Source organism: Apostichopus japonicus, chromosome 2, assembly GCF_037975245.1.
Source record: "Apostichopus japonicus isolate 1M-3 chromosome 2, ASM3797524v1, whole genome shotgun sequence".
In the NCBI taxonomy this organism is placed as follows: domain Eukaryota; kingdom Metazoa; phylum Echinodermata; class Holothuroidea; order Aspidochirotida; family Stichopodidae; genus Apostichopus; species Apostichopus japonicus.
In genome coordinates, this window is record NC_092562.1 from 23,596,698 (window position 1) to 23,617,512 (window position 20,815).

The 20,815-nt window shown below is 39.2% G+C and overlaps 2 protein-coding genes and 2 long non-coding RNA genes across 4 annotated transcripts in view; 3 read left to right on the forward strand and 1 right to left on the reverse strand.

The window, feature by feature from the left end:
* The window catches only part of LOC139983109 (tyrosine-protein kinase receptor Tie-1-like), a 44,222-nt gene that overhangs the window by 3,374 nt on the left and 20,033 nt on the right, over positions 1 to 20,815 (forward strand). The gene's annotated exons all lie outside the window — the stretch shown is intronic.
* On the reverse strand, positions 6,880 to 8,886 carry LOC139983173 (uncharacterized). Its single transcript, XM_071996555.1, has 3 exons — positions 8,749 to 8,886; positions 7,389 to 7,620; positions 6,880 to 7,038 (listed from the first exon to the last, which is right to left on the reverse strand). The coding sequence occupies exons 1-3, from the start codon at positions 8,839 to 8,841 to the stop codon at positions 6,941 to 6,943; spliced, it is 423 nt and encodes a 140-aa protein (XP_071852656.1). The 5' UTR covers positions 8,842 to 8,886; the 3' UTR covers positions 6,880 to 6,940.
* LOC139983220 (uncharacterized) lies at positions 9,719 to 12,011 on the forward strand. Its single transcript, XR_011798556.1, has 3 exons — positions 9,719 to 9,858; positions 10,261 to 10,327; positions 10,729 to 12,011. It is a non-coding gene; the product is annotated as an uncharacterized lncRNA (long non-coding RNA).
* On the forward strand, positions 12,953 to 16,039 carry LOC139983249 (uncharacterized). Its single transcript, XR_011798571.1, has 2 exons — positions 12,953 to 13,718; positions 14,386 to 16,039. It is a non-coding gene; the product is annotated as an uncharacterized lncRNA (long non-coding RNA).

Sequence of the window (20,815 nt, forward strand, 5' to 3'; positions counted from 1 at the left end):
CTCAAATATACCAGTCAGAAAGAGGAATTATTTTGTAACACTGTAATGCAAGTATCCCTGGACTGGAAAGTAATGGGGGGTATGAGCCGAAAGCCTCTGGAAGTTGGAGATTTTTAAGATAACCCTATCATTACTTTGCATAGAAATTTGCGAGCACAAAAATGCATCTTGAAAAGAGAAAGACTAGATGCTAGTTGTAAAGTTTTGGGGTTCAGAATTAGTATAACCTCAAGTGTGTGTTAATAGCATGAGGCTGGTGGGGGGGGGGGGTGTTATTCAAATTTTCCTTACTGATTTAAGTAGGGCCTGAATATTTACTGCTGCCTGCACTGGGTTCATTGAAGCAGACAATCATGTATGGGGTCTGCCAGGTGGTGAAACTTTGTGTGTGTTAATAGCATCAGGCCGGTTGTGGGGGGGGGGGGGGTGTTAATCAAATTTTCCTTACTGATTTAAGTAGGGCCTGAATCTTTACTGCTGTCTGCACTGGGTTCATTGAAGCAGACAATCATGTATGGGGTCTGCCAGGTGGTGAAACTTTGTGTGTGTTAATAGCATCAGGCCGGTTGGGGGGGGGGGGGGGTGTTAATCAAATTTTCCTTACTGATTTAAGTAGGGCCTGAATCTTTACTGCTGTCTGCACTGGGTTCATTGAAGCAGACAATCATGTATGGGGTCTGCCAGGTGGTGAAACTTTGTGTGTGTTTCATAAGAATCAACTGGGAAAATGGATTTAGGAGGATAAGATTGAAATTGGTGGAATATCCCCCCTATCACCCTCCTAGCTCCCCCCATGCACCTCTTGCCACATTCAGATGTCCCATCATACAGCAAAACAATCTTAGAAAGAGGAATCACTAAAATTTGTTCTTGTCTTTAAGCAAGTTATTGAGGTACTGAAACTACCCCTAAACCAACAATCAGTACCACAAGCTATCACTTCAGGATCTTTTTCTCCATTTCATGCAAGTTCAGCAATTCAAGTTTTTTTTATTTGGTCAAGCAATTTTACCCAGGACGAAAGTGGTCTAAACAATATTTAGCACTCAGCGTATACATACAGTACATGTACTGTATGTCATTATACATCAATCATTTGTGGAGTAGTGACTTAAGGCAGTTTTGATGGAAATAGGTTTTAAGGAACTTTCATATAAAATTTAAACGGGTTTATATATTATGATGATGAGAAAATCGGTATTTGCAAATATTGTGTTAGTCATGACATGCTTTCATTATTTTAATTTCTGCCTCGAGAGATCGCAGAAGGATGCTATACTGGTAGTACAGTACAGCAAGGAAACAAGTTACAACAATATTTGCACACATGGCTTCGTTTCAGTTGTATTTTGACAGTGTGTCATTTATTCTGTTCATTAACATTAATGTCCCGAATATAGCATAACTACAGTAGAACGGCCTAGTTACAGTCTTTGGGGCGTTTCTTTAAACCCTGCAAATATATATGTAACCAGAATGTGAATAATGAAAATATTTTCTGCTCACAGTTGATGTCCATCTATACAGTAGACAACTTTTTATCTTGATTTAAAGCTCAGTTGCAACGGGGTTTTTGTGCATTTGTGAGAATTCTGAGTTAATCCACGCAAGCTTCTTGCAAGGTTTGAGATCTTGTGAAATCTTGAATAAAACAAGTTGCCTATTGCCCCTCGGGTAATAGCCTACAGTAGATACCTTAATTAACCAATCAATTAGAAAATATTGAAAACTGGGATTAATCGCAATTGTATCTTAAAAAGTGTTTCACCAGAATATGAAGAATATTTCACCAACATAGGATGCCATATATGGTGGTGCACAATTAAAGTGTCCATATTTTCTTTCAATAGCGAGGCGGCTACAAAAGTGACATTTAAGTGAGTCACATTGATAACTAGGTGACACTGTTAGGCTATGCAATGTAGAAGCCTGCCTGTCCCGCAATTACAGTAGTTCCTCTTCCTTGTACCACAAATAGTCCACAAATTATTAAGTAAATGCAGTGGCTGCTAATATACAACTTATATACTTGCTTATTGGAAAGACATCCGTCAAAGCTCATGTAAGGGTTCTAAACAAGAGTCTGCAGTAGAACATGTACATGTCATGTACAGAGTCAATACAACCATTGACAGAGGTGAACCCTTTGTAAATATTTCTGTTTGTTCTCTTCACTTTCTCCCTTTATTTCCAAAAGATGCAATTCTGAATCCAAAGGTATCAACATCTTCTTTTTTCAAACAAGCCGTAGACATAGAGGGCTTCTAAAATTAAATTTATGTCCAATCTAAGTAAACATGTAAGTCATGGCAGACAATAGTAATGATAACTGTTAATATGCAGGGAAATTAGTGTTCACATATACCAGTTTTGAAGGCTCTGAATCTTGTGTATATTATACCATGGTTCCTGTCTACAAAGACTGCTGTTCACCTTTGCACAGTTTCTGTAGCAATTTTCCCCAAAATGTTGCTATGCATTTTGTGATGCGATGCAAGATAAATTATTACCTGATATGATGAAAGAAGATATTCATTGCCAAAACCACTTTGGTTGCTATATTTTTTCAATTTATTCTTGGTTATTTGTTTTCAGATGTGAAAAGTATTTTTAACACATTCAAAAATAGAATATTTTCTGTGCTTAACATTTCTTATTTTCATTTTGCTGTGAGTGGGCAACCCCTGTCGAAAAAAGGCCCTTGCCGCGACCAGTTGCAGCGACTTCGCAGCAACTAGTTGCAGCGCAGTCGCTGCGACTTCACTTTTCACATGCAAATGAGGCTTGTGGCGACTTCGCCGGAAAGGGGGTTGCGGTGACTTCGCCGGAAAGGGGCCTGCGGTGACTTCGCAGGAAAGGGGCTTGCAGCGACTTCGCAGGAAAGGGGCTTGCGGCGACTTCGCTGGAGAGAGGCTTGCAGCGACCTCGCCGCGACTTCACTTTTCACATGGGTCAATCCATGCCAAATCAACAGATTTTTGGGTCGATTCCACGTCGACCCTCTCAGAATCGCCTGAAATTGATATGGTGTCTTGCCATATGTCTCAAAGGATGAAATTGGGCAAAAAAAAAATTTAAAAATATTTCGTTGCTAGGATACGGCCCCGCCTAGCAACCAAATCCAGATTGCATTTTAAGCGCCCTTAATTTGTGTCAAGTTTGGAGTCATTTTTTGCATAAATGTAAAGTATTTTATGCCTGATATTGCAGATATTGTGGAAGACATGTGGCCAGTCTTTGAATTTAGCTAATTTTGAGGAAAATTTACGGTCTCAATTTTTCGTAACAAGTAATTAAAATGGCAGAAAATGAGATAGGGGTCTTTTCTGGCCCTACTTTGAGTGTGCTCTATATTCACAAGCAGAGGCATGTTTGAGTTTTAATTTCCATAGGATCCTTGTCCAGTGGTAGTTGTACGGGAAAAATGCAAAAAAAAAGTCAAGCGGGTCGTACGTTTTACGAACAGCGCCCTCAAACTTAAGAAATCTCACTTCTGGCCCTAATTGGGGGTCCATTTTGGGCCTGTGGGTATTTTTTTTTTTTTTTTTAAATAGCATTTTTCAGGAGCGTATTGACCCTATTTTTGAAAACTCAAGTCAAAAAGTTGTGTATTTTGTGTTATCTACTCAAATTTACGACTCGAAAATTGCGAAAATCACTTCGTTCATATGTATGAAAATGCTTGCACAAGCCGATTTGAGTAATTCAAATGACAACAACTTCATAGCATTAGCAAACAGGTGCTTAACAATTAAGAGGGTGGTCCACTAGCATAAGGGCTACAAATAAACTGCATTTTCAGGGTCATATGCCCAACGATGCCTGTGAACAGCGCCCTCAAACATCACATTTTACCAATATTTTGGGCTATTTTGGGCATTTCAAGGTCAAATTTGGTCGCAATTAAAAGTTTTATTTTCGGTTTTTAATACAAAACTAGTAAGATATGTATAGTTATGATGCAAAGAATGAGCTAAAACATCTTTTATATTAGTTATTAATGCTCTGATGAGCAGCTTAAAGTGGCGTATATGAGAGTTACATCAGCTCTACAGAAACATGCTTGCGAGGGCAAACAGTGGTAAACATTGTATCCTCATTCAAGGAGATGTTAAACAACATTAGAAACTATTGAAATGTATTTATTAAAAGTGTTCTGTCTAATACTCTTTGACTCCCTGTCACCCCCACCCCCCCAGCACCCTCCCCATAGTGCACTATGCAGATTTGTATACATACAGTATGTGACTGACTTTTACTGCATAGAGACTGCATAAACATGCATTCAAGGTATACTGAATGTTTTGGTATGGTAATCTTCTGCTTCAAATTTTCTGTATGCATGTAACCCACCCCTCCCACCCACATCCTCTACCCAACCCTATATCAGAATAGAAAATTGTGAACCAGTGCGTACAGTGTGCACTATATATGTGTGTACATGTTCAGTACAGTGTTATATTACACCAAGCAAATAAATACACACTGTCCACAATCATGTACAGTACACACTGTGTACTGGTCATTCCATTCAATACTGTGCATATTTCAATGTCATTTTAAATATTTGAAATGTAGTGTATGCTTTTGCTAATTCAATAAATTAAAAGACTTTCAATAATTTAAAAGGAATGTTTAACCAGTACATAAATGTGCAGTGTGTATACTGTACATGATTTTGGACAGTGTTTATTTAAAAGTGCTTGGTGAAAAATAACACTGTACTGAACATGTACACACATATATAGTGCACACTGCATAGTGCATACTGTGCATATTTCAATGTCTTTTTAAATATTTGCAATGAAGTGTATGCATTTGCTAATTCACTAAATTAAAAGACTTAATATTTCAAAAGGAATTTTTAACCAGTACATACATGTACAGTGTGTATACTGTACATGATTTTGGACAGTGTGTATTTAATAGTACTTGGTGTAAAATAACACTGTACAGAACATGTACACACATATATATTGCACACTGTACGCACTGGTTCACATTCATTTTCTATTCTGATATAGGGGTTGGGTAGAGGATGTGTGTGGGAGGGGTGGGTTACATGCATACAGACAATTTGAAGCAGAAGATTACCATACCAAAACATTCAGTATACCTTGAATGCATGTTTATGCAGTCTCTATGCAGTAAAAGTCAGTCACATACTGTATGTATACAAATCTGCATAGTGCACTATGGGGAGGGTGCTGGGGGGGGGGGTGAGAGGGAGTCAAAGAGTATTAGACAGAACACTTTTAATAAATACATTTCAATAGTTTCTAATGTTGTTTAACATCTCCTTGAATGAAGATACAATGTTTACCACTGTTTGCCCTCGCAAGCATGTTTCTGTAGAGCTGATGTAACTCTCATATACGCCACTTTAAGCTGCTCATCAGAGCATGAATAACTAATATAAAAGATGTTTTAGCTCATTCTTTGCATCATAACTATACATATCTTACTAGTTTTGTATTAAAAATCGAAAATAAAACTTTTAATTGCGACCAAATTTGACCTTGAAATACCCAAAATAGCCCAAAATATTGGTAAAATGTGATGTTTGAGGGCGCTGTTCACAGGCATCGTTGGGCATATGACCCTGAAAATGCAGTTTATTTGTAGCCCTTATGCTAGTGGACCACCCTCTTAATTGTTAAGCACCTGTTTGCTAATGCTATGAAGTTGTTGTCATTTGAATTACTCAAATCGGCTTGTGCAAGCATTTTCATACATATGAACGAAGTGATTTTCGCAATTTTCGAGTCGTAAATTTGAGTAGATAACACAAAATACACAACTTTTTGACTTGAGTTTTTAAAAATAGGGTCAATACGCTCCTGAAAAATGCTATTTAAAAAAAAAAAAAAAAATACCCACAGGCCCAAAATGGACCCCCAATTAGGGCCAGAAGTGAGATTTCTTAAGTTTGAGGGCGCTGTTCGTAAAACGTACGACCCGCTTGACTTTTTTTTTGCACTTTTCCCGTACAACTACCACTGGACAAGGATCCTATGGAAATTAAAACTCAAACATGCCTCTGCTTGTGAATATAGAGCACACTCAAAGTAGGGCCAGAAAAGACCCCTATCTCATTTTCTGCCATTTTAATTACTTGTTACGAAAAATTGAGACCGTAAATTTTCCTCAAAATTAGCTAAATTCAAAGACTGGCCACATGTCTTCCACAATATCTGCAATATCAGGCATAAAATACTTTACATTTATGCAAAAAATGACTCCAAACTTGACACAAATTAAGGGCGCTTAAAATGCAATCTGGATTTGGTTGCTAGGCGGGGCCGTATCCTAGCAACGAAATATTTTTAATTTTTTTTTTTGCCCAATTTCATCCTTTGAGACATATGGCAAGACACCATATCAATTTCAGGCGATTCTGAGAGGGTCGACGTGGAGGCCACTGTTGATTTGGCATGGATTGACCCACATGCAAATGAGGCTTGCGGCGACTTCGTAGGAAAGGGGCTTGCGGCGACTTCGCAGGAAAGGGGCTTGCGGTGACTTCGCAGGAAAGGGGCTTGCGGCGACTTCGCCGGAGAGAGGCTTGCAGCGACCTTGCCGCGACTTCACTTTTCACATGCAAATGAGGCTTGTGGCGACTTCGCCGGAGACAGGGTTGCGGTGACTTCGCCGGAAAGGGGCCTGCGGCGACTTCGCAGGAGAGGGACTTGTGGCCACTTCGCAGGAGAGGGGGTTGCGGCTACTTCGCAGGAAAGGAGCTTGCTGCGACTTCGCAAGGAAAGGGCTTGCGGCGACTTTCCTGGAGAGGTGCTTGCAACAATAATAAGACAGAAGAACTTTGTAGGTCTAAACTACTTTATTTTTAGTTCTATACTCTTAATTGTAAAGCTTCTTATATTATTTCTGTCTACTCTAATTTACCTCTGCACCCCCTCCCATTATCCCCAACATGTCAGCATCACTTCAGTTTCTTCATCAGTCTCCTGGCTCTGCTGCACTTGCTGTTGATTGCCTTTGTGACATCAGCATAGATCTTCAGTACACTGCCACCATACACTGGAGAAGAAAGGCAAATTTCCCTCAGGTTAATGACAAATACCAATTAGTATCCTTTGCAATTTATCATTATTCAATACTCATGGAATTGCTGAATTTTTTCATTGTGGATATGAAATTTGAGAGTAATTATAAGTCTATTCTCTATGCTTATAGCCATTACTCTCCAGATCCTTCCTTATACTGTACTATGCAAGCAAGGAAACTGAAGTGCCAGTTTCACAGGAAATATTTGCATTATGTATATTTACAGCTGATTTTGGAGGAAGCTGTACAGAATTTATGTCAAATGTTTTTTTTTTCCAACTACCTAACCTCCTTTAAAATATGTGGGAACTCTGCTAACTTACATCTAATAGCTTCCATCTGCAGGGGAAACAGCTTTACCACGGATGAATTGTTCCCCTTTGACATATCTTGTGGCTCAAAGAAACCATCCATCATTTTCTTTACAAGGAAAGCCTTAGATTTGAGACTTGGAGAGAAGGGTACTGTACTATGCCAAGCAGCTGGTATGGCAACATTGCAGTTGACAAGTCCCTCCAAATGTGGTGACACATCCTCCCTATCACTCAAAATGACCTAAAAGAAAGAAAAAAAAATAACAACAAACTGATTAGAAGCAATCTGGATCTCTGCAAATTAAACATATTATTCATGGCATTTTTGGAATACCACTTCTGGACACTTAAACACGCCTCAACCCTAACACTCATCAACCCAAGTTCTGTTAAGAAATATAGCAAGAGAATTCTGAGCAGAATCTGTTGATCTGTTCTCACTGATATCTATGTCAAGACGTTTTTAGCTTGATCAAAACTAAAGTGCCAGCCTTCCCTTAAAAATGGAGTTATCCCGAGGGTGGGTACTCCATGCATACAGGTCAATCTAGTTTCAGATATCAACAATTGGGACTTTCACATTTGGTGCTGTTGACTCATTTATATGCAAGATAATATATAAATACGCCAAACTTGTGTTTGGCTTATAACTGGCTATTCAATGAAGATCGGCGAAGATTGAATGGCTATTCAAAGCAGATGTTGAGAGAAAATTTGCGGATATCAGGAAACCACTGAAGAACTTTCTCTTTCTGTGAGATATTTAAAATATCATATTTTCATTTACATTTTAAGAAAACTCAAGTGCTCAGTTTGCAAACTTCAATTTAACTAAAAAAAAAAACGTATTGGATCTAGTATCGTGAATCATACTATCTTTATTTAATCACCACCACAACAGAAACACAGGCAATATCTTCACATCTTAGAGGAACACACAGTTTCAATATTTAGCATAGCATATTTATCCCATTTCACATCTGTCATATAAAGACAGTACAGACTCAATTGTTTTGTGCTATATCTGTGGTTGAACCATGGTTCCAATTAAAAAGTTCACTGGCTGGTTTGTTTGGAACTGGAACTTAGATTGATAGTGAATTTAATCAACTAGTTACAGTAGCTTAGTTATACCCCTTGAGACATGGGCAAATTACATTCCAAGCAGGCATGCTATAGGCTTTAACATTTAAAGTTAACTTCAGGATTCTTTGCACTGAAATACTGTAAAAGAGTCCCTGAAGTGATAATATTGATGCATGCCGCCTAGGCCTAGCCTACTCTGTGTTCCGCTAAAATAACTACTGTATACTGCCTAGGCTTAGCAAGGCTATAGTCGATTTATATCCTTTAGCTGACTGGAACTTACCACCATAAGCAAACGATGCATCATATGTTTCTGAAGCTGTATAAAATGCCTGGAATTTTCCCCCAAAGGCCATTGAGATTTGTCCCTCGTCATCCATTGGCTACTGTACACCAAATTGACTGTCTATCAACCAGAAAAGGCAGATATGCTAGCAATCACCTCCAAGCGAAGATGGCAGCCCAAAATCCCTAGCAATTGTATCCACTTCGTCTTTTGAAAATTGCATTTTATTCGACGTTAACAGTTATGCAAAAGCAAGAAAGCTGGATTAGGTTTGCTTCGTTACTAACACCAATACTAACAGTAACCTACGCACTAAGTTTAAGTTAGGCTACTCAGTCAGGTAACGTGAAAACCTACTGTAGCAAAGTAAAAACGTTAACAAAGTCACAGAAAATCTTGGTTTCTGTTCAAAAATATAAATATATTCCACAGAACAATGGTCCAAAGTATTGAGTATTTCGTAAAGAATTTTAATAAAGAATTCATGTAAGAAACCTAAAAGTCGAGAGAGCTAGAGAATCCGAATGTCGATACAGTCGGTATTGTATTTGAAAGATGGATTGTTACGCAATCGAAAGCGTTCGCAGTTTCTGATTGGCCAATCATCTTAATAGACAACATCTGACTCAATTTGTACATTTTTACGTTGTTGGTTATGATGTAAATTCAATCGTGTAGATGAAAAATGAATGAAATGGAGTTTCAATTTTTAAAGGAATCACGCATCCAGACATTAAAACCAACTCGATTCAGTATCCCTTTGTCAAACTGTACGAGATGTTGTAAGTATATCACCTTTTATCAGATCCTTTCTAGCAACTTGTTACTGCGTACTTAAACCTGGTTGAAACCAGCCAACCTATATGATTGTATGGACAACAAAAAACAGTAACCTGTTGTGTAGACTTGTTTACTTCAAATTTACACAACAGTCGTCGTTCTGTTTTAGAAGTTCCCGTGCTGGTAGTAGTATCATGAGCAGTTGCACGAGACGTGAAAATAATTTTACACTCACTACAGTAGTAGTACAGTCACTATTCGGTCTATATTTATTTAAATACTATCATTCCCGGCAGGCTGCAGCATTCGATTGATATACATGATGGAGTAAGTGGTTAATCATTTTTTATTTGGAGATGCCAAGCCAAGTAATAACGATCCCATCGAACTACTTGAAAACTAATTCTAGTAACGCTCAATCTAGGCTAGTGTGGTAGTACTACTAGTTAGTAGGGGGCTTATGAGTAAGGCTACTATATGCCTTCATGCACAGTCAGTGTAGGATACAGAAATAGCCTATAGGCTAGGAGGGTCAAGTCTATGTTATGCTACAGTTAGGGCGAGGCCTAGTAGTGGTACTACAATGCTTGTAAGTAGTAGCCTAGGTCTTAGAGTATTTTACTAACTCAAATCATTAAAGATTAAAGTAGTATCCATTGGCTGCATATGCTGATTACTTATTTCTGTGCCTACACCTACAGTGTCATTGTACCCTTTTTTTCCCTGTAGATCTACTCTCAAAAATCAACGACTCGGAATGAACTTACAGCAAACTATTTCCAGCAAACAAATATTGGTGAGTACAATTCCTATAGAAAGCCTAGTCAGCAATTGAAATTAGCCTGTTGGTGGGTCAATGGCCACAGCAAGTCGGAATGATAATCACGCCAGTCAACAGCCTCCCCCCCCCCCCCCCTCCTGCAGACATGACGTGCTAGATTAAACAGCATGAATTCACAACCTTAGCCCTGGCTTTATGTCTCAGTCAATAAACTCTGCGTTTTAATCATAACATGTGGTGTCTGCTATTAGGCCTAATGCACCTATCAACTGTATGATGCACCTCAGACCCCCAGGATAGTTGCGTCATGTCAAAATTAAGCTGAACATTGACACTTCATTGCGCATATAATATGACACCCCATTGCATTATTTAAATTTGACAGGGATTAACTTCATTTCATATATTATTTTCAGAGCCCAGTGTTACTCCTGATTTCAGAGTGAACTCATGAGGCCAACTTAGGCCTACTTGGTACAACCAACCACGTAGAAGAGAAATACCAGCTTCATCCAATGTTCAGTCAGTAACTTTTACTCCAGCCTTATCTGAATTTTATATGGCTGGCCATACTGAGGGTGGCTCATCATCCTTTGTAGAGAGCTTGCAGCCAGATTATCAGTGCACTGATGAAAGTCCCACAACACTTATCCACCCATCATCTATACCTTTAGCAATGGAAGTAAGTGAACTGATGAACATTACAAACTGGCAGGCAACTCTTGACCAAGATGGTCACATTTCTGATAAGTGGCAGGATACGTTGGGTGAGCCTGATGATACCTGTGATGCTTCACCTTTGGAAGATGATGAAGAGTCAGAGACAGAGTCCAGGAGTGGTTCATCATACATCTATAGAGGACATTGGATGACAGTAGAAACAAGTCTTCTCCTGATACTCACATTTGCAACTACGCATTCCATCACTGATGTCCAGCTGTCTGATATGCTAGCACTAATTAGTCTCCATTGTATGGAAACTCACTCTGCCCTTGGTAGTCTTGATAAGTTTAAGAACTATTTTGAAAAGGCAGATTCACCAGTGCAAGAGTATTATTACTGTGGGTCCTGTTTTAGCTCTGTTGAAGATGGCCAAACGTACTATAATATATGCAGGATGACAATTGACTTTGAGAAGAACAAATTCCTCAATGTAACACTAGAGCCTCTTTCAAAACTTGTTTCAGCATCCTGGTTTTGTAGATAAAATTCAGCATAGATTTAAGGGAAGTATGGATTGTTTCTCAATGACTTTCCAAATTTTAAGAACCTGATTAACATTTTAAACCTATTAACTGAAACCTATTAATTGATTAACAGAAACTACAGTGAAGTTTGGTAGAATTAAGAATAAGAATCTTTCTGAGTTTTGTTCTCAGAGTTTTGAGATTACTTTTAAGATTCTGAAAATTTAATAATTTGCATTGCTTAGTGTTATTTGTGGGTTTCCTGTACGAATTAGAAGAAATGAAAAGATCAGTAATTTTTTAATTGCTGATCTATAAGCCTTGATGTTACAGTAACCTATTTAAATTAAAGAACAGAAATCATAATCTCTAATGTGCCTCTCCTCATGTTGTAACCATTACAGTTTGTTCAGTGGTACCACATATTTTCTATTCCTACAGGAAAATTTAAAACATTTAAAAGATGATGGCTCTTTAATTGAAACCAATAAAAAGAAATCCTAAAAAATGTATGATATCTGTTTGGTTTGTGTAGAGTTTGAGTCTGTAAGATTGTATGAAAGTTTCTCCTTGTTGTAAAGATAAGTTAACTGCAGAACCGCTGCACTATGTGCTTCATTATGCTGCACTATGAAAGCTTTCTCACTGTGTGGTAAATACAGCTAATTGCAGAAGGGAAACCTGCCCATGAATCATGATCATGCAGTAATAACTTGAGTTCCCACAACTAGTTGCAGGAATGGTACCTTTCTGTAAAGTGATTATTTCTTGACGCAAAGTATCTGCGACTGGTTGCAACAAGAAGGCCTGTCCTGCAAAGTAACTTTCCTTGCTGCGAAGTAGCTGCGACTGGTTGCAACAAGAAGGCCTTTCCTGCAAAGTAACTTTCCTTGCCGCGAAGTAGCTGCGACTGGTTGCAACAAGAGGGCCTTTCCTGCGAAGTAATTTTCCTTGCCGCGAAGTAGCTGCGACTGGTTGCAACAAGAAGGCCTTTCCTGCGAAGTAACTTTCCTTGCCGCGAAGTAGCTGCGACTGGTTGCAACAAGAAGGCCTTTCCTGCGAAGTAACTTTCCTTGCCGCGAAGTAGCTGCGACCAGTTACAACAAGATGGGCCTCCTGCGAAGTCATATTCCTTTGCTGCGATGTTGCTGCGACTAGTCGCAGGAGCAAAACCCTGCGGCGAAGTAATATTTCTGCTGTCGCGAAGTTACGGCAAAGTCACAGTAAAAGTGAAGTGCTGCGAAGTCTTGTAGCGAAGGAATTCCTTCGCAGCGAAGTCGCAGCGACTGCGCAGCGAAGTAACCCTTTTGGTAGGGGAACTTCTTATTCTTGAAAACAATATACAGTATATGTGGCTCACTAACATCCCTTTTGATGTGCCTGGTAATTAAAAAGTAACAGTATGGACCCTCACATAATGCACATAGAAAATAATTTGAAAATACAGGTAGGTATTATTATGATTTTATTCTGAACAATGTGAACACTACAATACCCATGGTTTAATTCTCATTTAACTTTGTTTGGTTTGCTGACAATTTCCTGATAATTACTGTATTTACAGTAAACATGAAATGAGCCTGAAACATGATTACAACCAATCTGTTATGACATGAAATTTGGAACACAGAATAATATAGCAAATAAATGTACACAAACCAGAAAATGTAAAATATGTAAAGTATTAGGCAGCGGGCCGTACGTCGAAAAGTGATTTCCTTTTCACAATTCTGTGACGCACATCGGGGGGTGGACAAATGAAGTCAACGAAACTCAAGGTGAAATAGTCAGGAGCAACTCATTAGTTTTCACAAAAGAATGACTTGGCCTTTGAAGAGAAAATTTGCCTAAAATTCTCCCCTTTTTTGTTATTTGGAGAATACATGGACTGGTTCCACGAAAGCCCATTCTGTATGTGCTGTACTGTAGCTAACCATACTAGGCCAATGTTGTGCATGACCGATGGACACTTAGCTTTTCACTATCCGTATATACACTGGGAAAGGGAATGGAAATGTTGCTGTGGTGTATGGTTCAGTTTTCGTGTTAAAACTAAAACCTTTTTCTGGGTGACTTTTCTTAAAAATTATGATACCACAGTGTGATTTACACTACAGAGATATTTGGAATCATCCAACTTTGTATTGCATAACACTGGTACCGTAGGCTATCTTCATACTTCCAGAGGCTCAACCAACTTTCCCAGCGGTTGCTGCATGGTAAGATCAATGCCTTTGTTCCTTGATTTGCAACCACTAAGTAATCAAAAAGCCTTTTATTGTTTTAACATATAGGCCTACATTCTCTCTCTTCGCCTAGGCCTAGTTATAATCATGTCTTCATTGCCCTCATTGCTAATTTGCAAGGTTGTACTAGTAGGCTACTACTGGGCAGAGTGATAATGTCCCAACAAGCTTGCTCTAGCTAATAATATTGAGGCCAATAAACAAACTTGAAATAGTTACATTATGATTTAGAACATGAATGATATCAACATTTAAGCTGTAGGTCCCCCAAATCTCTTGATTGTCTCAAGAAGACTTGAATTAACCGCTCAATGGTGGAGGTCACATCGCTGCCAAGCGACTCTTTGTTGCTACTTTAGTTGGTTGATGTGATGGATCTTGGATATAAGTGATATATATGGGTACAGTATATATAACTTGGGATATAAGTTGGGGGTTTGGGACTCCAGGGAATTGTGTCAGGATTCTTCATTGCTCCTCAATATCTTCATTATCTAGTTCATCATCAGACAGGGTTAGACCACATGTATTATTACAGTGTCTGCCTTAACACTTGCAAAGATCAGTACAAAGGGAGTTTTTTTTTTGTAGACAGGTGCAAGTTTTAGAATCACTGCAATTGTTGTTTCCTTTTTTGCAGTTGCTGGAGCAGTTGACTAGTCCATGATGCAATCTTCCAAGGAGGAAGATTCATCCAGTTGAATAGTAGTGCCCCATCTTCAGTTTTCCATCCATTTTCAACTGGAGAGGGTAGATTAGGAGTGTGTTGAAGACCTCTCTTATACAAAGCTGAAAAGAACAATTGAATATAACATGTGAAAACTTATACTAAGCTGAAAAGAACAATTGAATATAACATGTGAAAATTTCTTTTGTTTGCTGGAAACCGTAGAACTGTACTTCAGAAATTGCACACATGATTGTTCATCAAAAAGTATCCCCAATTGTCTTTCAAAGGTTTCTCTTTTTGATGTAGTAACTTTTTCTTTGCAACAAATAATTATTTATTCATGAGTATTGTTTGCATGCTTGCATAATTACCACTAATGTTCATTGGTGACTTTGAAAAGCCAATTAACTGTAAAAGTATTGAGTCGTGTTCATGATGATCCAGTAATTTGCTTGGAAGCAATTTAAATACATGGTTGCTAAAACATTAAATCCAAATCTTGTAGTTAATATACAAATTGTTTACAGTAATACTTACCTCCTTGATAGTTTGCTCTCTTGATGTGTTGTAGTAGAGCATCTTTAGTTGGAGGCATGTTACCCTCAGATCTCCTGGCTAATCTAAACAAGTTGTATCTTGCAATGCATGTTCACATCACTGTCATTGTGCTGTGCATAGAGCTTGCAGGTGAAGGCTTCCAGTGTTGTATAAATCTTTCCCAAGTGTCTGAAATGCTGAACAGAAGGAGGTCTCTGTTTAATTGCAGTAGTTTTAGTGCTTTCTTCTTTCCTTTACTCTAAAATGCACTGATACTATCACAACCTGTAAAGCAGTGAAGTCCTATCAAGGCCTTATTTACTTCTTCGATCTCCAATATGTTCCTGTACTTTCTTCAGGTTAATTGTTCAAAGATTATTTCTTCTGCCAGTGTGAAAATGGAGGTGAGACTTCAGTTGTTGAAATGTGATGCCAGGCACGAAAACATCAGTGTCTGGACTTACTATTGTAATATGCTCTGTAACTTGCTCAGCCTCAAACAGGGGCGTATCCAGGGGGGGGCGCAACAGGCGCGCGCCCCCCCTATTGGCCGTCACAAAAAAAAAAAAAAAATTTAGCAAAAAAAAAAAAAAAAAAAAATTGATGACGACCTTTTTGTGAGATGTCGGTGATCGCTCAACCCCCCCCCCCCCTCCCGTATGCTTTATTTTTTGTTTGCCAAAAAAAGGTTCTGGCGAAGTTCGGCGGCATAATAGTTTTAGAAACATAGATGGTAATTGTGTTTGTATTATCACTATAAACACTAAATGACATGCCAGCCATACTAAATTGTGCATTTTGTGTCCATATTTACTGGAAATGTTGCTTATTATTAAGGTCGAAAAATGGATCACATATGGCCATGGGCGGCGATCCTGGGTGGAGGGGGGATATATCCCCCATGAAAATGGGTGGAGGGGATGTAATGCACCATATCCCCCCCCCCCACCAAATGCCAGGGATAAGAATATTTTCATGCCTACATTTATGCATCTTCGTTAATGTACGGCTCTTTTTTAGCTTCATTTCTCGCCTACCATAAACGCAGTGCGATCTTTTCAAATAAAGCGTCTTTATAAAGCAAAAATAGTTGACTGTAGGCTTCATTGGCCCTATAACAACAAAATGTATTATTACGCCCACGGTATTGATATAGTACATATATGCACCCTCATAGTATTCATATAGGCCCTATAGTAGGCCTACACACGTACATGTTCCCTCGAACAGCTGAGAATCTCATGTAACCAGGGTAATGCTTAATACACGTTTCACCTGGATGCCCTAGCAATCGGTACCTAGGAATGTAACTATGTGTAATTGTGTATTGCATGTGTATAGGCCTACAATAGCCTGCATGAGGCCATTTTCTTCATCGAATAATATAACAGAGCTCTCGAACATTCTAAAGTTGCGCCTGAAACAAGATTGACAGGGGCAATTTTCCCAAAATAACACCCGAAATTAAAAAAAAAAGTATTTTGGATCCTGATTTTATGAGATATTTCGGACATGACATCCCTATTTTAAAGTTGGGTATATGCCGCTTGGAAACCTCGGGAAGTGCCGTTTCCGGCCATCTAGAGGGTTTGTTAATCCCAAAATTTTCTTGTACGCTTCGCGCCAACCCATGGTGGCGCTACGCTTAGATAGTCAACAAGGTCATATCCCCCCCCCCCCCCCACTCGGAAGTACGGATCGCCGCCCATGCATATGACACCATTTTGCATTTCAGCCCTTCTTTGAAAGCAAAAATTGTACACCCCTCCCCTTAGACCCATCCCCCAGGACGGCGATCATTCATGCCTGGCGCCCCCCCTATTGGAAAATCCTGGATACGCCCCTGTCAAATGCAGCCTGCAGATACATTCTGGTGTCTGCTTTTTCATGGGTGCAGGAATTGCTGGAATGTCAATATAACAAAAAATGTTTCAATTGTTCTATGTAGTAATTTTACTGATGGTTATTGTGTGACTAAAAGATCCTTTGCCCTTTTTTTTTTGCTAGCACTCTCAAGTAACATCTGATTTAGAAAGGCAACTATGAATGAAATTTGGAAAATTATGAAGATATACTTTTAATAAAAGAAAAAGGAAACACCTAGAAGATGTTTGCTATATGCAAAATGCATTTCTTTCTTCTGAAAAATATGACAGATTTTTCCAGGTTTTACACATCCCATTTGTTACTTTTAATGAGACAATAGGACAGTTACAGCAGTAGTTGTGTAATTTATTTGTAAAAAGTTACCTTGATACAAACATGAAGCAATATTGTGAGGCTATTTTGCAAGAAGAATGAGTTTTTCAGTCTACTTGCTTCAGATCTACCCGCAGGTATTTCCTGAACCTACAGGTAGTAGTAGTACTACAGTTAGCCTTATGAATGATCATCCTGTTAGTACTCCACATTATGGCAACATGTTTGTCTTTAAATTCATTATGGGAACTGTATGGCTGAGTCATTTCTGTTGGTGGACTTGAACCACCTGCAAGTAAATTCTGCATCACCTGAACAGATTCGTGAATTGCCAATACAGTTACCGAAAAAGAAAGAAATCAAAAGCACTAGAACCATGTAAACTGGGGTTGGTTAAATCATGCCTAAGTGTGACCATTTTGTGAACACAAGTAACTTCAAATGCCAGGGTCTACAGTGTAAGAATTTTCAATTACAGTTACCATGTACATACCTTACAACTTTCCCTAACACAGAAAGCCTATAGGCTAGTGCCAGTATACTACTGTACATCTACCTAATTAAATTGTGCAACCCCCAGTTTCACATGCCTTATTGCATTCCCAGTGTACCCTTAACAAGGAAGGCCTATGTGACAAACATATTAGCCTGCAGTGCTTTCCTTTTCAAAACTTGTTTGTAACAATTACTGATAAAAAATTAGTTAGCCTAGAGTAGAGGCTAGCCTATGTCATATGATAATATTTTGAAGGTGATCAACCTGAGTCATATGATAATATTTTGAAGGTGATCAACCTGAGTCATATGATAATATTTTGAAGGTGATCAATCAGAGAACTGTTGTGATCTTCACATTCTGTGCTCAATCTGACACAATGAAGGCAAATATACGCTTGATAAAGTTAACAAATTTTAATGACGCGCGTTCTCATGCTTCCCTTGACAACCACAGAGTGGTGTCATACAAGTAAACAAACTTTCATATCGTTACACCCTTCCTTCTTTAAAAAAAACTTTCTTTGATCCAACTTCTATTTTTAAACTCTAATTTCCTCTTTCATAACTAATCATATTTCTTACCCTTAAAAGTATTAAAACATATTTACAAACACTTAACGCTAACAATGGCCTAATATAGGTCATTTACAGCAAACACAATGGGGTCTCTGCTTACGGTTCCTTTGGCTTCTTTAAATATGGTTCTGGTTCGTTTTTATTGAGTTGTGCTTGAACTCTCATTACGTGCTGCATCTTTGTTGCTGCAATCGATGCTGGTTGGCAGTGCGTTTTGTGAGTCATATACGTCATAGAACAGCTCGCTTCTGTCAATCAGTGGTTCTTTGGTAGCTCGTAAATGATTACGATTACGACGGAATTCACGTCCATCTTCTGTGATGATTTTGTAGGAGCTTTTGTTGACGAGTTCTTCAACGCTAGCTTTTTCCCATACTTTCTCACGTCCAGATGGTTGAACGTGTACTGTTTGCCCTTTGTTCAGTTCTGGAAGAAGCTTAGCACTACGATTGTAATATCGCGCTTGTTTTTAATTACTCTTCTTTTTCTTCTGCTTGACTTCCTTCACAACCTTAGGTGTGAGAAGTTTCTTGGCAGTTGGTATAACTGTTCTAGTCCTTCGACTGAAATGACGTTGTGATGGCGATAACCACAGACCCTCAGAAGGAGTATTCCTCCAGCTAAGCAAGCTGAGATAGATATCTTGCTTATCCTGCTTCGCTTTCTTGATCAAGTTCTTAGCGGTCTTTATCGCGTTTTCGACTTTATCATTGCTTTGTGGGAAGAGCGGTGAACTGGTTACATGGTCAAACTGATACGATTGTGCGAAATCAGCTGACTCACAGGACGAGAATGCTGGTCCGTTGTCTGACTGTACTGTAACTGGTATACGATGTGTAGAGAAATATCGCCTCATGATTTTGATCACTGCCGGCGCATCTTTCTTGTTTAAGAGTGTGTCAACTTCGAAGTAATCCGAAAAATAGTCAACAATACAGAGATAATCTGTACCATCGATGGTGAAAATATCGACACCAACTTTTTCTCCCTGGTGATCTGGTATGTTGTGGCTGCCCAATGGTTCTTTGGATTGCTGAGTGCGGTATGTATTACAGATACTGCACTCTTCAACATAGTCTTTAACTTCTTTACTCATACCTGGCCAATAAACCGTATCTCTCGCTGTCCTCAGCATACTTTCGATTCCAGTGTGTGAGTTGTGAAGTTTTGCTTTAATGTCCCTTCTCAGAGGTGTCAGAATGACACATCTCTGTGCTTTGAATATGATACCATCTTGGATGGAAAGCTCGTCGCGAATTTGGAAGTATGGGCTAGCTCTGGTTGGCAATAGCTTTTTGTCTTCAGGCCAGCCCTCTGTAATGTATCGTTTCAGATTCTGACAGACGGGGTCTCTGTTGGTTGAGTCCTGGATTTGCTTGCGAGTTGCTATAGATACCGGAAGGAAGTCTATAATGTTTACACTTTCTGTCTCGACTTCCACGGCAGATCGTTCCTCATTCTGTACGAAGGCTCGTGATAATGTATCTGCGAGATACATTACCTTTCCCGGCTTTTACACAATGTCGATATCATACTGCACCAGTCTTAGAAGTACAGTAGCCGTTGGAGGCGCTTTGGGGCAGTCGTGATTTGTTTCTTAGACATTGAAACCAATGGCTTGTGATCTGTCCAAAGCTTTATCTTGCGTCCGTAGGTGAATTGGTGGTTTCGCTCCAAACGGAAGATTAAAGCAAGAAGTTCTTTCTCAATTTGTGAGTATCGAGTCTCTGTGGTGGTTAACGCTCTACTTGAAAAGGTTACCGGCTGTCCCTGTTGCATCAGTGTGAAACCGATTCCTTTTTCCAATGTGTCTCCCTGACCTTCAGTTTCGCTTTGCGGATCGAAGTACTTCAACACTGGTGTGCTGCTGACACTACGCTTCACCTCCTTGAATGCTGCGTCTTGGTCTTGTCCCCAGCTCCATTTCACGTCCTTATGTGTTAGACGTCGAATCGGTTCGCACGTGTCCGATAAGCTTGGAAGGAACTTAGACAAGTATTTCACCATTCCAACGAACCGTTGTACTGCAGCGGTGTCGGTCAGTTTAGGCATATCAATGATCGCCTCAACTTTCTTTGGGTCGACTTTGTGACCGTCTTTAGTAACCACATGCCCTATAAAGTTGATTTCTTTGCACTTAAATTCAAACTTATCTCTGTTGAACTTGATAGATCGCTCTCTGCATCTTGCAAGCAGCTTAGTCATGTTTCGGTTATGATCTTTGTCTGCTTCAGCTTCTGTTTTCCCTTTGCCAGTGACCAATATGTCGTCAGCTATGATATGAACACCCTCGAGCTCTTCAAGGTTTTGGTCTAGCCTTTGTTGGAAGAGTTCAGGTGCTGGGGAGATTCCAAACGGCATGCGTTTATACTTGTACAGTACCTTCCCCATGTGGTTTGGAATGTGGTCAACTTGGAAGAACTTTCATCCAACTCACATTGGAGAAATCCTTCTTTCAGATCACATTTGCTAAAATCCTTTACATCGTTAAGACTTGGCAGAATATCTTCGATAACGGGTAACGGGTAGTGTTACCGTTTTAGAGCCTTATTTAATGGTTGTGGGTCAATACAAACACGCAGTTTACCAC